The sequence below is a fragment of the Geotrypetes seraphini genome, chromosome 5, assembly GCF_902459505.1.
Source record: "Geotrypetes seraphini chromosome 5, aGeoSer1.1, whole genome shotgun sequence".
In the NCBI taxonomy this organism is placed as follows: domain Eukaryota; kingdom Metazoa; phylum Chordata; class Amphibia; order Gymnophiona; family Dermophiidae; genus Geotrypetes; species Geotrypetes seraphini.
The window spans coordinates 257,999,450-258,017,155 of record NC_047088.1 but is presented as its reverse complement, the minus strand read 5'-3'; the positions used below and the strand labels follow the sequence as shown (position 1 = coordinate 258,017,155).

At 47.1% G+C, this 17,706-nt stretch overlaps 1 protein-coding gene across 11 annotated transcripts in view; it reads left to right on the top strand.

Annotated features, from left to right (window-relative positions):
• BIN1 (bridging integrator 1) overlaps positions 1–17,706 on the top strand; it is a 239,933-nt gene that overhangs the window by 163,602 nt on the left and 58,625 nt on the right. For 10 of the 11 annotated variants that reach the window (XM_033944488.1, XM_033944483.1, XM_033944485.1 and 7 more), the window contains exons 7-8: positions 8,320–8,405; positions 9,225–9,300. In XM_033944488.1, coding sequence (XP_033800379.1) covers positions 8,320–8,405; positions 9,225–9,300 — 162 coding nt within the window. Of the gene's footprint in view, positions 1–229; positions 323–8,319; positions 8,406–9,224; positions 9,301–17,706 lie in introns of all 11 variants that reach the window. The other variant, XM_033944491.1, reaches the window with a different exon arrangement.

Below are 17,706 nucleotides of genomic sequence, written 5' to 3'. Positions count from 1 at the left end.
ACTAACCTTTCTTTTGTGTTGTACTTTGCAGCTGGACTATTCATAATCGCGTGGGCTGGTCACCTGGGATCTAATTATGCCTTGGCATGCTTCACACATTGACTGATTTCTCCTTCCTTGTGCCCTGCTGTCTGGTCTTGGCTTGGAATTTTCTCACTGGGAAATGTCTCATGTTCTGTGTCTCTCTCTCTCTCTCGTTTTGTCTTGTTTCTTTGGACAATGCATACAGCCTGTGTCACTGCTGGAGAAAGCCGCTCCTCAGTGGTGCCAAGGGAAACTCCAGGCTCATCTGGTTGCACAAACTAACCTGCTCCGAAACCAGGTGATTGCTGGTTCAGACCCTGACCTAGCCTTAGTCTTAACCCAAATCCTGATCCTAGCTAGCCTCAGCCCTAACTGCACCCTAGCTCGAAGGCTAACTCTAACCCTGCATGTGCTGTTGTGGCTGTCTACTTTGCTAATGACCCTGGTGCAAAGATTCGGTGGCTGTGTTCTCTCCAAGCATCCCCCACAGCAGGATTCTACATACCTAAGTCAGGTTCTTAAACTGCTTTAGACCTCTGCAGACCATAGCGCGGAAGAGTAAGCCGTTTCATTGTCTGGAGTTTCCCGATGTAGGCAGATCACTTCTGAAATCTGCTGTGGGAAGGACCGAGAAGACAACTTTTTTTAACATCTCTCTTCCGATTGATCAACGGCGTTTTAAATTTCGTAAGATTCAAATTGGTTTTAGCAGCTTGCTTTATCTGTAGAGCGAAATAAGGACGAGAGAGATCAATCACACAGTTGTTTTCATGGTAATTAAATTATCAGTCGTCTGCGGTTAAAACCGAAGACCGCAAAGACTATCTTCAGTTCATTCTGCTCTTTTGAACTTTGTCTCTGTTATCTCTGGGACTTTCTCTTGACTAGAGAAGGTGGGGCTGAAATCCTGGATGGCTCATAATATTGCCATAGAAACAACGTAACGAGGCAATTCAAGTCACTTCAGGGTTTGTTTGAAGGGCGCTCAGGGAACTAAACCTATATTCACAACTCACAACCAGAATCATGTGATTATAATATAATATAATATAAGTGAAGGGTACTCTCAGTGTGAACCATCAACGATAGGAGTCCAGCTCCAGCACTTCACTTCTGGGTCAAGGCAAAAAGCCTCCACCCCCACACCATCATCGAGCACCCTGGTGTGCTACAAATTAAGTAATTCAATAAATCATTCAAATAATAAATCAGTGAATAAATCAAATGTAATTCAACGACAAATACCTGAGCGACCCCCAAACAAAACCCTGCCAGCCAGACCCCCCAAAAACATTCAGCAAAATCAAAAACAAAAAATCACATACAAGTTGAAAAAAATACTTATCTTAGACACTTCTCAAACATTAATGAGCAAAAACCGCGTCAGGAGAAAAGGTTCAAGCACGCTGGTTTCGGGGAGGAGCCCTTCTTCAGGAACCTGACCCCCTCCAGCCAACCCCGCCCTCCAGCCGACCTCTTCGTTTTTGCTTTCGTCAGGGGTCAGGTTCCTGAAGAAGGGCTCCTCCCCGAAACCATAGTGCTTGAACCTTTTCTCCTGGCGCTTTTTTTGCTCGTTAATGTGTGAGAAGTGTCTCAGATAAGTATTTTTTTCAACTTGTATGTGATTTTTTGTTTGATTTTGCTGAATGTTTTTGGGGGGTCTGGCTGGCAGGGTTTTGTTTGGGGGTCGCTCAGGTATTTGTCGTTGAATTACATTTGATTTATTCACTGATTTATTATTTGAATGATTTATTGAATTACTTAATTTGTAGCACACCAGGGTGCTCGATGATGGTGTGGGGGTGGAGGCTTTTTGCCTTGACCCAGAAGTGAAGTGCTGGAGCTGGACTCCTATCGCTGATGGTTCACACTGAGAGTACCCTTCACTTATACTATATTATATTATAATCACATGATTCTGGTTGTGAGTTGTGAATATAGGTTTAGTTCCCTGAGCGCCCTTCAAACAAACCCTGAAGTGACTTGAATTGCCTCGTTACGTTGTTTCTATTGTAGGATTTTTGGCAAAAATTGAGTGTATTTGTTGTGGTCATAATATTGCCATTCAGACATCGGTACAGCCACATTAAGAACCACCTGAAACAGAGGGATTGATGCAAAAACCTTGTGCAGACCTTTGTTGTGGGTTTAGCATGACATTCAAGTTTCAAGTTTATTAGGATTTTATATACCGCCTATCAAGGTTATCTAAGCGGTTTTTACAATCAGGTACTCAAGCACAAAGGGCTAGATTCACTAACCTTCCAATTCGTGTCCAATCCGTGGGCAATTGGAGGCAGGCCAATTGATTCACCAACCATCTTCATGCAAATGGGGGCGATCGGAGGCACGCCCCTATCCGACGACATGGATTGCTGGAGAGCGATCCCGACGCATGCGCAGACCATCTACTTTGCCTGTAGATGGTCTGCGCATGCGTTTGCAATCGTGCTTTTTTTTATTTTTGTACTTTTTTACTCGCAAGCCCGTGGTTTTAACCCGCAGGTTTAAAGTGGGTTAAAACCACGGGCTCGTGCTGCAGGGAAGGGAGGCAGAGCAGGAGAGTATAGGGGCTCTCAGGGTTTTTCGCACTAGTAACTGGTCCTCAGCAGTCGCTTGTTTTGGGATCGGCCAGCCCAGTCGGTGTGGCTGCTTTTTGTTAGTGAATCGTGGCCCCCTCCTACTTTGCATGCCATTTACCCTCATTTGCATGCACGGATCGGAATCGAATCGGTTTGGAGTGAATCTAGCCCAAAGTTTGGGCATGTGATTTAGAAAATGGCATAGCGAGGGCGAGAGATGACCCTCCCCCCGCCCCCCACCGCCACACATTCTCCTTCCCGGCTCCCTCCTGCCCTGCGTACCGCTTTCCTCTTCCCGTACCTCTGTAATGTTTCTGGCGCCAGCGTCGGCTCTGCCTCTGAAGTCACTTCTAGGCGCGGGTCCAGGAAGTGACGTCGGAGGAAGATCCATTGCCGGCATGACAGCAGGTTGGGAGGGGGTTGCTGCTTGCACCAGGAACGTTAACAGAGGTGCGAGAAGCTTCGCGCACGTGTGGGAGGGGGCGGGGCAGGAGCAGGGAGTGCAGAGAGAAGAATGGGTACCTGCACCCTCAAAAAGACGGCGCGCCTTACTATGCCACTGGACTTGGTTAAGTGTTTTACACCGATTAATGCAAATCTCTGAATCCGGATGCGTGTGCACGACATAGGAAAATGAACCTTAGCTATTTGGCCCCCAGCAGTGCGAAGAATGCGCAGACTTTTGAGATGAGCCAAAGTCGGACGTTTTGACACCATTTTGGAGATGTTGAAGGGTTGCTCTGATCTGCGCCGCTTTCGGTGAGGATACGCTGGCCGTTGTCTTTTGGCTGGGAGTATAACGATGCTTGCAAGTTTTTAAGACGGCAGCAAGTGATGGGTCTGTGCCCAGGTCCAAGCAACAAAGTGTTATCTGCTCGTGTGCTGAAATGCTCTGCACGTAAATATTGGCATCTTAAAAAATGTAATAGGCGCACACTTTTTTTTTTTCCTGATGTGGCCGTTAACGTGTAGAATAACGCTCCGGCACATGCTCAGATATATGCCGGCATTTCCATTTTGCTCGGAGATGCTCGCAGTACTAGCTGCCCTTGGTGCGGGACCTGGTTGGCATGCGTGGGGCGTGCTTGTCCTGATTAGCGCACAGGGTCTGTGCGCTTTAAATGTGCATACGATTAGCTAATTGCATTGGTGAGCAAAACTTTTCCGTTATGTTAGAAGGGTGTCAGGTCAAAAGCGCGCCAGGACAAAGGCGCACCCAGACAATTGAGCGCAGCGCGCGCCGCCGCACCGCTCTAAATTACTGTTTTTAGTGCTCCGACAGGGGGCGTGGGGGGAACCCCCCACTTTACTTAATAGACATCGCGCTGCGTTTTGGGGGGGTGTGGGGGGTTGTAACCCCCCACATTTTACTGAAAACTTCACTTTTTCCCTGTTTTTAGGGAAAAAGTTCAGTTTACAATAAAATGTGGAGGGTTACAACCCCCCAAACCCCCCATAACGCCGGCGCGATGTCTATTAAGTAAACTGGGGGGTTCCCCAACAAAACCCCCCGTCGGAGCCCCTAAAAACTGTAATTTAGAGCTGTGCGGCGGCGTGCGCTGCGCTCAATTATTGGCGCGTACTTTTGTCTTTCGTGCCGTTGTCTATGAACCTGTTAGAAGTTGTGCGCTTGGCATTCGACCTGGCGCTTTCTGCATCGGACTCGGAATGAGGCGGCAGTTCACATTGGCTCTGCGTGATAAATCAGGATGGCCGTACACCCTGTAATGCCATATTACCAGTGTGCCGTTAAAATATTTAGTTGTTTCCTGGGGGCTGGGGGCTTCTTTGGTACCACTGTCGTGCGACTTGCCCTTTAGCCAGTTAGAAGGCTCATCAGCCTTTTTCAGGGGTTTGTCCTGCTTTTTTGATGCTGGAGTGAACGCAACCAAGGGTAACTTTGTGGGTTTTGCATGGAGGAATGTCAAACCAACTACTGTGCCATATTGACACTATTTGGCTCTGTTTCTCGTACTTCTGAATTGGCAGACATAGCTTTTGACAAATTACTAGATTGGGGAAGGGGGAAATGGCTGCTTAAAATTCCAGTGCTGCAGTTTTAATTTATTAAGGTCATCACTTAAATTTTAGATCTAGCTTATCTGTCTAGAATAGGACACAAAGATGGGGAATAGAAAGTGAACCTCGGGCACTCAATTACATGTATTAAATTTGCTCGAGAAGGGCTATACTTCTGCCACTAGGCCTTTATCAACCAGTGCCTTATCACTGCTAGTATTAATTATTTTTATAGCGTTACCAAACGTGCGCGGTGTTGTACAGAGTCGCAAAGGAGAGACGGTCCCTGCTTGAAGGAGTTTACAATCTAAACAGACAGGATGCCAGGATAGGGGATACAGTTGGGGGGGATGGTTAATATGCTAGCTAGGGTGGTGGGCAGTGGGGAGCAGGGTTATGGATTGAAGACTAGATCAAAAGGGTTCTTAATTTAAAGATGGGAGAGGACAGCAAATGACAGTCAAGGTTTAGCATCATTTGAAAGGCCTGGCCGCTTACTGATTTTTGTCAGATATGTGCACCGTGTGCGTATGGCATTCCCCTCCTTGCGAATAGAAACAGCTGCTTGTGCTTGACTTAGGGCTCCTTTTCCTAAGCTGCGATAGCAGTTTTAACGCGCGCTAAAATTCTGCGCACGCTAAAAACGCTATCACAGCTTAGTAAAAGAACCCTTAATCTTTCTTCCTTGCTTTTCTGTCCTTCTCTTTACTAAAATAATGTTATTCCTTTCCTGCTCCCTAATTATTTTTAAAACGCTTTAATGTTTTTATGAGGGGCGGGGTCTATAGGACCGCCAAACATAAACTTCCTGTTCTCAAGTACTGATGACAGGTTCCTTATTCTTAATTTGTGTTTTGTGGGTCAGGAGTTGTCATTGGGAAGGGGGTTCCCAAGGGTTGAACAAGGCTGCGAGGTGTTACAGTATGAATGTATCTCAGAACCAGATGCTTACATCATTTGGATTTCCCAACCATCTGGTTCATCTAAAAAAAATCTAAGTATTTATGGTGGACTTGGCGTTTCAAGTTTCAGCTTGACTTGAATTTTGAAATGTCAGCTGCTTAACCGAACAAGTAATGGTGGGGCTGGGGGTTGAGTAAGGGTCTCTTGTGGCTCAAGGGTCTTCCTATTGACTTTTTTTGGAAGCAGTCAAATGAAAGCAAGGAACTGAGATGCAGCAACTCTTGTTGAGCTTGGTGAAGCATCATGGGTCCGTCCGACTTGGATGGAACTGGGTTGGAATTATGGCAGATTAGGTCAATCCAATTTAAATAGTAGTCAAGATTGGCTCTGTCTGGGATTGTGGGTTAACCAAATCACACAAACAGAAGGCACTAAGGCCAATCCTGTATGGATCCATTCAACACTTAAGTCCGGATTTTATACACGGCACCGTTGTCGTTGGCCGCCTTAAAAATGGCCACCGATCACGTGTCAATCATGTAATGGCACCGTTTATAAAATTACGCCTTCAGAAAAGATAGCGCCGGAAATTTCAAACCAGGGTTTTCAAGGCCTACATTTCTGGCACCTACCTTTGACGTGAGTTGCACCTACGGAGGCATTTTGATGCCCAATACCACTTAAGGCGTTAGCCATGCCTACCATGGCAGTTGTAAAGCGCCTCCGTAGGCGTGATTCTGGTGCCATTTTTTTAGGCGCTGGTAGGTGCCTATATTTTTCTTTTAAAAGCTTAAAAAAACTGTTTAAAATGGTGTTTTGAACTTAAATTAGGTGCCGGTAGGGCGCCTACTGGCACGTAATGTAAGGCGCCATTTATAAAATAAATAAAATGAATAAATAAATATAATCTAGGCATTAGAGCAGACATGGGCAACGCGCCGGAATCCAGTCGGGTTTTCAGGATTTCCCCAATGAATAGGCATTGAAAGCAGTTCATGCAAATAAATCTCATGCATATTCATTGGGGAAATCCTGAAAACCCGACTGGATTCCGGCTCTTGAGGACCGGAGTTGCCCATTTCTGCATTAGAGCTTCAAAAATCCTGAAAAATATATTCCTGTGGACCCTGGTGCTAAGTATCTCTGATAAGAAACTCATTCCAATCCAGAGGCTACAGCTTTTAATAACAAGTTCAACAATCAAGTAACATGGAGAAAAAGCGTCCACTGATGTACATTTGTCACAGCGCAGAGAGAGAGTCTGTTTGTCTGTCTCATCCTTCACTGACCAAGCAATAGTTATTCTGCATTGAGTACGTCTGAGTTAAAAGCTTGTGTCTTTCATTGACATAAACAGGCCTACTTAGCTGAAGACTGGATCAAATCCATTGTAAAGATATGTTGAATTACTCAGACTTGATAAGGTCCATTGTTTCACCGGAGAATATATACGTTAGAAGTATATTTGAATTCTTGAGATCAGCATAGAATGAATAGGGTTCCCTTTAAATAGCCAAAAACACCATCAGGAAAGCCTTTCACAGAACAAATCTTCATCAATGAAATACCACAATAGTGACATTCAGTAATAATTCATGTTCTAAATCAGGGATCTCAAAGTCCCTCCTTGAGGGCCGCAATCCAGTCGGGTTTTCAGGATTTCCCCAATGAATATGCATTGAAAGCAGTGCATGCACATAGATCTCATGCATATTCATTGGCGAAATCCTGAAAACCCAATTGGATTGCGGCCCTCAAGGAGGGACTTTGAGACCCCTGTTCTAAATTGTCTCAAACTTTGACCCACGTAGGCATTGAATAAGATAAATAAGTTGCGATTTAAATACTTCTGATAAGAGTATTTTAATTTTAAAAAATTTGACCTGACTGAGGGTACTGCATCGGACCTGCTCTCTGTGATTATGCAGTAAATGGAACAGTGTGAAACTTTGTGGGTGGGTCTGTATTTCAATTAAATTTCAATGATCTATTAATTATTTGAATGGAAAAATATATATATTTTTTCTGTACAAAATGTAAGCCATCGTATGGAAAGAAGAAAACCAAGAATTCATACCATGTACATGCCAATGCTTAATTTTTACTGTAGTCTTACGAGATCTTTCAAACACAAGCGGTGCTGTCATTTCTCTTCTTGTGTTTTAGCTTTAATAAAAATCCCTGTTAAATAATGCAAGTTTACAAACCGATGTAATCTTTTTTGGGGTAACCCCTGTTCAATAATTGTGTGTTAGAACAGTGGAAGCGGTTTATTTTTAACATTTCTATTCTGCTTATAACCTAAGCGAATTACAATTTACATAAATTACATTGTCTTAAAGCACTTTTAGAAACTTCCCTCTCTGTCCCAAACGGGCTCACTTTCTAAGCTAAAGTGCCTAGGGATATAGAGAAATTAAAGCTATTATAAATATATACATATCCAGCAAAAATAAAGCTATATAACTGCATTCATGTCCCATATAAGGGGCAGACTTTTGTCCAGAATTTAGAACATGCCTTTAAGACGTATATGTCCCCATATATCGATATATTAATAAAACAATTTCTAATTCAGAGCTAGTGTTTGTTTATCTACAGTTTCCAAAGGGGTACACAACCATTGGCAAAGTTTTTTGATATTGTATCCTTCATGAATCAGAGAATCAGTCTTGGGCAGGGGGTGAACCTTAGCAGAGAGTACAGGAGGAAGCTGTGTGGTATGGCTGTATTTTGTATCTTCTCCCCTTATGCGCCATGCGGGTGATCGTATTTCCTGACTGACTTTAAGGCAGAGGAGGAGTTACTGAAGACTCAGAAAGTGTTTGAAGAGATGAATGCCGATCTGCAGGAGGAGCTGCCCTCGTTATGGAATAGGTAAGCAGTTGGAGAAGAGAGACGTTTGCTTGTGAAAGCTGGAATCAGATTACTTCAGTGCAGTGGCGTACCAAGGGGAGGGGGGAACTGCCCCGGGTTCTAGCATGAGAAGGGTGTTCAGGCCTTGGAGTCATGGTCCGGGAACTTCCCCTTCTCACGGCCCAGCCCCAAGGCTCTGGGTGATTCCCGTGGCCCAGCATGTTCTCACCCTTCTCTTCTGGCCGGTCCAATGTCGCCTTTACCTTCTGTCAAGCTGAAAAAACTGGCGGCCTCCACTTCCTGTGACCTTTGAAAAGTCACTTTAGCTCCTGTTGCCTCAGATGCTTATTTAAACTACAAGCTGTCTGAGATGGGGAATTTTTGTACCTGACTGCTAATAATACTGTAAGCTGCATTGAGTTATTTGGAAAGATTGTAAACAGCGCAAGAAGATGTATAACGCCCTCCTAGCGATGCAGGCAGCGAAGCTTGACCCCACTATCTCCAACCTGCTGACAGCAACGAGACTTTAAATCATTTTGAAAAGATCTCAAAACTCTGCTATTCAAAAAATCTTTAGGAGTCCTCTTAACTCTTTATCTTTAGAGCTCTCCCTCCCTTCCCCGCAACCTCTCCGATGTCTCCCTCCCCTCTTACTATCTTTCCCAACTACCCCTCAAAGCTTCTAGTATGCATCCAACCCATTTTGTAATCTCCTAGAAATGTCCAGCCATCTTCTTATGTAATCCGCTTTGAACTGCAAGGTACAGGCGGAATAGAAGTCACTAATGTAATGTAAAAATATTCAAATGTAATTTCTATTGTGTCTTCATTTGGCAGCCGTGTTGGATTCTATGTCAACACATTCCAGAGTATAGCAGGACTAGAGGAGAATTTCCACAAAGAAATGGGCAAGGTAAGCATGAGGCCACAGGTTTCAGCGTTTCTGCTCATGAAGGGGCTAATCAGTCATTTCTCTTTCTGGTCTGCTAATCCCCAGCAAAATATATGGATTCCTACAATTTTATAAAGGGGAGTGGGCAGGGAGCCAAAAAGCTACAACCCATGATCAAATTCAGGTAAAATTAGGGCTACCCTATTTGGAGCCTCACAAACTCGGACCCACCCACTTTCCAGTCCCGCCCACTCAAACCCTTGTTGCCTTCCCCAACGAGCTCCGGCTGCGTCTGGAAGATCTAGAGCCTGCATGGATTTGTGTGACATCGTCCGTGCGTGCTCAGAGGCCCTCCGGATGCAGCCGGAGCTTGTCGGGCCTTTCCAAAACCTGGCAGTTCTGTCCGGGAAAAGAGTATGCAAATCAATCTCGAGCGTATTTATTATGGATACCCTGAAAATCTGACTGGCAAGGGGGTACTTCAGGACCAGACTTGGGGAAACACTGGTAAATAACACCCAAATATTTTTTTGCTGCCCTGGACAAAACATGGAAGGCAAATTATGAACTTGTACAATCCATATAAAAATCCAGGAGCTGGCCAAAAGACATCGGCTAACATTGGTAAACTGAACATTAACAAAATAACAGAAAAACGCTATTACATTTACAAGAAACGTCACTAACAGTCAATAGTGAAACTGCAATGCCATTTTTTTTTTTTTGCGGACCATGGAAACCCCTGTCTTCTCATCGTGTGCAGCATTGCTATGCTTGTCCAGGGTATTCATTCAGCAGACCCAGTGGGAATTACAGAAGCCTGCGGAGAGAAATTTAATGCATGTATTTGAATGCAGTGTAGCAAACGCACAAAGGTGCTGAGTTACACCAGCGTGAATCGGGCAGAATGGAGCTGAGCCGTAAAGCACATTTAAACAAGAGAAAATGTAGCTGGAGAAATGATTTTGCAACAACGAAAGAGATCCCACATCCTCCTCCTCCTATGTAACTACCTAATCTTGACCAATTTTGTAAAAAGTGAATTTCCAGAGACTTTCTCAGCAAAGTGATGAATTAGCCAATCTTGGATCTGTAAAAATTCCAAGCTGATTTCAAATTTGTTAATTCTCTAAGCGGAGCAAAGAGGTTATGTTTAAATGATTTTTATTATTCCAGCAGTAAGAAGCAAATACAACCAGTAGTACCAGTCAGGAAATAACATTTTCAACAATATAATCAGTTCCCCTCCCATCCCCCCTCCCCAAGAGTCCATGGCCAGTCCAACAGCTGAGAGTGGGAATAAAATCTTAAAGATTCAAAAGTCTACTGCGAGCACGCGGTGTGAGGTCCTGCCAGAAGTGCTCCCACACCTGACAAAATTTGCGACCCGGGCCAAGAGTCAAGTCTCCCACCATGCGTCTCTCCAGTGTTGCGTGCACTATCATTAGGGATCTCCATTGTGCATATGACGGGGGATCACGGGAGAGCCAGTGGGTGAGGATCAAAAGGGCTCTGGAGATAAATGCTGACATTCCCCTGGGTTTGGGTTGAGGCTATATTATAAAATCCAAATAACGCCCTCGGTTGCGGAAGCCATCGCCTTCCCCAAAGCGATGTATATAGGCCAAGATGTCTCCAAAACTGTTGGATTGCGGGGCAGGCCCGAAACATGTGAGGAGCAAAGAGGTTCAAAACAGGGATTCTACATATTCAGTAACAAACGAAAAGGCTAAGGGGGTGAACTCCATCTGTGGATAGGAGAGATAGATGTCTGGGGGTCCCGCCTGTATGAAAACAGGCGTCTACATGCAGGTTATACTATACTGTAATAACAGAGAAATATGCCACATATGGTAGAAGTCACACAGAGGGCTTCAATTAGCACAAGAATGACCATTTTTTATTCTGTCAGGAGAGATAAAAATCCCAAGTGGAAGCAGCATCCTGTTTCCCTGGAAGCCATAGTAACGCCACACAAAGCAGGGCAACGGAACTGTTCTAGCTATTAAGCTTAGTTATGTCGCATCAAAGTGTATCTAATCGGAACAGAAGATGGGAACACAGGAGTTGCGAAAAGCAGGGCTGGCTCTAAAACGGAGCAGGGCCTGGTATGATGCCAAAACATTGAAGACCTGTATTTAATTGCCTGCCAGTTTTGTCGACTCTCACCTTTCTCTTCCCTCCGAGTTCGCTTCTGTTCTCCCACCTCTGTTTTTCCAGCACTCCCTTTCAGCTGCTTTGCTCCACTCTCGCCCTTGTTCATCCCTCTCATTCCCCTTCTCTCTTTCTTCTGTTCCCAAAAGCATCAGGTATTGTAAATGTCAGGTTGCCTGAATCAATACGTCGTGCTCCGTCCCCGGCAGTGTTCAAATCCAAGCTGAAGGCCCACTTTTTTGAAACTGCCTTCAACTCTTAACTCCCCCTCACTGCTGTCAAATACTCACTATAACCTCCCCAACCCTGAAATGTCCTGTCTAAATTAGATTGTAAGCTCTTCTGAGCAGGGACTGTCTATTGAATGTTAAAATGTACAGCTCTGCGTACGCCTTCCAGTGCTATAGAAATAATTACCATATTTTCTCGCATATAATGCGCGCTTTATACGTGGTTTTTACAAACCGCGCATACCCTTGCACGTTATACGCGTGAGCGCGTTGTACAAAATTTTTTTAACATAGTTTCCCCCCCCCCGACGCCCGATTCATCACCCAGAAGGAGCGCTCACACTCCCACCCCGAAGGACCGCTCTCACCCCCACCCGAAGGACCGCTCGCACCCCCACAGCCTCCCCCCCTCCCCCATGGAGAAGCTGTCTACCTTGTTTCCGGGTGCCAGCCCAGCTGCTTCCTCTGCTGGCGGTCCTGCGCCTTATCAGAGCCCTGTGCTACGCTGCTTCCTCTTCAGGCGGTCCCGCCCTTTCTCTGATGTCAGAGAAAGGGTGGGACCGCCAGAAGAGGAAGCAGCGCAGCAGGGCTCAGAGAAGGGACGGGACCGCCGGCAGAGGAAACAGCTGGGCTCGCTGGCATCCGGAAACAAGGTAGACAGCTTCTCCATGGGGGAGGGGGGGTGAGGCTGTGGGGGTGCAAGCGGTCCTTCGGGTGGGGGGGCGAGCGGTCCTTCAGGATGGGGGTGCGGGTGCGTGCGAGCGGTCCTTCGGGGTGGGGGTGCGAGCGGTCCTGCGGGGGGGGGGGTGAATCGGACGACGGGGGGGGGCATCAGGCTTTCAGGGTAGGGACAGGACTTCAAGGGGGAAAGGAGAGTCGGGGCGGGCGAAAAGAGAGTCGGGGTCTCCAGAGGAGAGTCGGGGCGGGCGAAAGGAGAGTCGAGCAGCATGCGCGGTATACGGGTGTGCGCGGTATATAAAAATTTCTGTACATAAATTTGTGTTTTCCGCGCGCTATACCCGTGTGTGCGTTATCTATGTGAAAATACGGTAGTAGTCTCTGGCATGCTTCTGCTTCCTGCATCTCTTCTGGCTGATTGGTTCCTTGGAGAAGGATGAGTCAACCTGCTGTGGGAAGAACGGCAGCATTCGTAGAAACATCGTTCATGCCGGTCTCGTGGTCTTTACTGTCACACCGGTGTTCTGAAGCAACTGCATTGCAGATTGGGGGGGGGGGGGAAGAGGCAGGAGAGCACAGAAAAAGGCAAAGTTTCTGCTGCCTCCTGCAATTTTTCAGCAAACTCATCATGGTTTCAACTTGATTACTCATCTTTAGGTCTGGGTGGCTAGTGAAAAGTAACCCAAGAATGCCTCTTCCCTGAAACCTGTACCCACCTGTCTGTCATCTCAGTAGCCCTTATGCCTGCAGACGTCACCTGTATGGCAGTACAATGGGTTTTTGGTGGGCTTCCACTTTCCACCAGAAGTGTACTAGCTAGGGTGGGATATGGGCCTGGGTCCCTTTCCACTGCTGTGCCCACCAGGCTACTCCAGAGACCTGTTTGTAGCTCTGCTAGGACTGGTCAAGTATCTTCAGCTGTCAAAGAGACAGAGATATACTGTTTCATGCAGATATTTGGGGGTGGGCGGTGGGTGGAATGAAGTCACTGACCACTGGGGGAGTGTATGGGGGTCCATAGTTTCATTCCTCCAGTAGGCAACTGGTCGGTTTGGGTGCCTTTTTGGCCCTTAATCATTTTAAAAACAGGTCTAGCCCAAAACATCCAAATGCTAAACCAGTCTTAATCCCCGCCCAAAACGCATCCCGTTAAGATTTAGATGCACTGGAGATGAAATGAATAGAAAGACGTCTTAAAAAGTTTCGAAAATGCCTACTTGGGCATTTTGACTAGTAAGACATCCAAAGTGACAGTTTATGCCGTCTTTTGGAGATCTCTCTTTTTTTAAAAATGAGCCCCATAGGCTCCTAAGTTTGGCTGAAAATAGGGCCCTAATTAGCTCGGCTTTTTTAATTTTTTTTTTATCTGGCCTGAGAAATAGCAGCTACAATGCCATAATCTATTGTACTCCACTGGCATACAAAAAAAATGAAGCTTGACCAGGGACAATATGGACCTGGACTAGAGCCAGAAGCTGGGAATTGTCCTTTCTTCTTGACTTCTCTATACACAGTAATTTACTTTTTTTTTTTTTTTTTTTAAACTTTAACTGCTAAATGTATTTTCAAATCTTCCAGGGGTCAAAATATCTATAAATGCATCTATAGAAATCAAGCCCTTTCAATTTGTCTACTTAAGGGACTTTACCGTTACCCTTGTCTGTATATCTTTGGTCCTTAGATCTTCAATCTCTGGTATCTGAGGGAAAATTTTAATTCAAAATATGGCATTGTTGAACAAATATTTGATATGGACATTATGAGTATTGGTCTTATTTATTATTAAATGCTCACACGTGGTGGTTTGAAATATTTCAAGATTGAAAAATCATAGGATATGAAAGTGAACTCTTCACTGAAATGGACCAAGATGTAGAGACTGAGAATTAGGGGTGAAGTCCCTTAAGTATTATTTTGTGGTTCCACAAATATTTATTAATAGGGCTCGACTTCTTCTGATTGATTTTGAAATGCATTATTTTTTGCAACACATGTATTATCCCAGGACAAGCAGGCAGCATATTCTTAACACATGGGTGACGTCACCGACGGAGCCCTCGGTACGGACCTTTTTAACTAGAAGTTTCTAGTTGGCCGCACCGCGCGTGCGCGAGTGCCTTCCCGCCCGACGGAGGAGTGCGTGGTCCCCAGTTTCTTCGTTTCCGCGGAGCGAAGAAGACGCGTGTGTTTTTTCAACGGCCGTTGAAACCACTTTTTTGCCTTCCCGCTCGCGCTTTTTTTCCTTATTTTTCTTTCTTTACCTTCGGGTTTATTTTACTTTGATTTGCCAAAAAAAAAACAAAAACAAAACTTTGCTTTTTTCCCCTTTTTTCCGTTTTGCCCCGGCGGGGCCTGTTGCCAGTATACAGGCCTCGGGCTTTGATTTTGCGGAGGCTATCTTCCCCTTCATGCCCCCGCAGGTCGGTTTTAAGAAGTGCCAGCGGTGTGCACGCCCGATCTCCATCACTGACCCACACAATTGGTGCTTGCAGTGTCTGGGTCCGGAGCATCGGGCGGACTCCTGCACCCGCTGTGCCACTCTTCAAAAGAGAACCCTTAAAAACCGAAGAATTCAACAAACTCTTCTCTTCGGCACCGAGTCGGCGATGGACTCCTCATCTTCAACGGCGGTACCTCAAAAATCGGCACCGTCGACCTCGACACCGACCGACCCCACATCGGCGTCGCTGGCGCCAGGTAAGCCGGCAAAGAAGCCTTCCTCTTCCCTCGAGCGCCCTCCGGCTACGGTGGCGACACCAGCCCTACCGGCATCGCACCGGTCCCGCAAACGCTCCGCCCCGATCTCGGTGAGTGCCTCGTCATCGGCCTCCTCATCGCCGGGGCGTGGAGCGGCATCCAAGGAACCGAAGAAAAAGAAAGCGGTTCCGATGCCACCCCTGGATGACCGTATCTCGGCCATCTTAAAAGCTCAACTCCAGGAACAGTTAAAGCAACAACTTGAACACCTGTTGCCCACTATCCTGGCACCGCTCCTTCCGGTACCAGACCGGCCCGAGTCCCGTACCGAGCCCCCGGTGTCCACCCCTTCGGTACCGGTAAACACCTCCATGCCGATCCTTTCGGCCGAACAACTCCATGTCGATCCGGTGGTTCATTCCCATGCCACATTGGATCCTCCTCGGCACCAGGCGGTACGGCATTCTTCCCGGGACCGAGATCGACGCCGGTCGTCCTCTCCTGGTACCGTTTCGGTGCGCTCTGGAAAGTCTTTGTCCAAGACTCGCCATACCGCACCCTCCACCCCGGTGTCTCGACATGCACCAGAGGTCAGGGACCCTGACTTATGGGAGGAAACTCCTCTCGGTACCGAGGAGGATCCCTCCTCATCTGATGAGGAACCATCGGCACCCGATGCCACCTCTAAACCAGAGCAGTCCTCATTTTCTAAATTTCTGAGAGAAATGTCTGCTGCCCTATCCCTTCCACTAGAATCTGACTCAAAGAAGTCTCAAGCCTTTCTAGAGGCTTTAGACTTTGAGCAACCTCCTAAGGAGTTCCTCAAGCTTCCCGTGCATGACATCCTGCGGGAAACATTTTACAAAAACTTGGAAAGTCCCCTCACGGTACCGGGAGCCCCCCGTAAACTGGACAACCTTTACCGTGTCATCCCTATTCCTGGGTTCGACAAATCTCAATTGCCCCATGAGTCCCTTCTGGTTGAATCCACCTTAAAAAAGACTCAAGGCTCCAGTGTCTATGCCTCTACCCCTCCTGGCAGAGAAGGTAAGACCATGGACAAGTTTGGCAAGAGGCTTTACCAGAATGCCATGCTTGCCAACAGGGCAAACAACTATTCCTTCCATTTTTCTTTCTATCTGAAACATTTGGTCCAACAACTGTCTGCCCTCCAGAAGTACCTTCCTGAGCGCAAGGTCCCGCTATTCCAACAACACATCTCTGGCCTTCTCCAAATGCGCAAGTATATGGTCCGCTCAATATACGACTCCTTCGAGCTCACCTCTCGGGCCTCTGCCATGGCCGTAGCCATGCGTCGCTTAGCCTGGCTCAGAGTCTCCGACCTGGACATCAACCACCAGGATCGTCTGGCCAACGCCCCCTGTCTCGGGGATGAACTTTTTGGAGAGTCGCTGGATTCCACCACCCAGAAACTCTCTGCCCATGAGACCAGGTGGGACACCCTGATCAAGCCGAAAAAGAAGGCTCCGCCTGCCCGACCCTATCGGCCTCAATCATCTTATCAGCGGAGGTTCTCAGCCAGACCACTCAATCCGCCTCCCCAGCAATCTCGGCGACCCCGTCAACAGCAGCACCATGCCCAGGCTCGATCTCAGGCCACTCAACCCTCTAAGCCTCCTCAGCCTGCTAAACAATCTCAGCCCTTTTGACTCTTCTCTCCAGGGCATAGCCAGTCATCCACCCTTGCTACCTCTTCCACAGCCCATCGGGGGTCGTCTCACCATTTTCTCCAGCCGTTGGGAAGTCATCACGTCGGACCAGTGGGTCCTCAACATCATCCGCCACGGCTACTCTCTCAACTTCCAGACTCTTCCACCGGACAACCTTCCCGTAGAGTCTGCTTCACACTCATCTCAAACCCCCCTCCTCCTGAGGGAGGTTCAATCCCTCCTCCTTCTCAATGCCATCGAAGAAGTACCTCCAGATCAAAGGGGTCAGGGATTCTACTCCCGCTACTTCCTGGTTCCCAAAAAGACGGGAGACCTCCGTCCCATTCTCGATCTCAGGGACCTCAACAAGTGTCTGGTCAAGGAGAAGTTCAGAATGCTCTCCCTTGCCACGCTTTACCCTCTTCTTTCTCAACACGACTGGCTATGTTCCCTGGACCTCAAAGAGGCCTACACTCACATCTCCATCAATCAGAGTTCTCGCCGCTACCTGCGGTTCCAGGTACTGCACCACCACTATCAGTACAAGGTGCTACCGTTCGGCCTCGCTTCCTCCCCCAGGGTCTTCACCAAGTGCCTTATAGTGGTAGCGGCCTTCCTCAGGTCTCACAACCTCCAGGTGTTCCCCTACTTGGACGATTGGTTGGTGAAAGCACCTTCATCTCAACTCGTGCTACAAGCTACTCATCACACCATCTCTCTCCTCCACCTCCTGGGGTTCGAGATCAACTACCCCAAGTCGCATCTGCTTCCCACCCAGCGACTTCAATTCATTGGAGCAGTTCTGGACACCACGCTAATGAGGGCCTTTCTCCCCTCCGATCGCCAGCGGACCCTGCTCCATCTCTGCAATCAGGTGCTCATGCATCCCTCCATTCCTGCCCGACAGATGATGGTCCTCCTGGGTCACATGGCCTCGACGGTGCATGTCCTTCCTCTGGCACGTCTCCACCTTCGTACGCCTCAGTGGACTCTCGCCA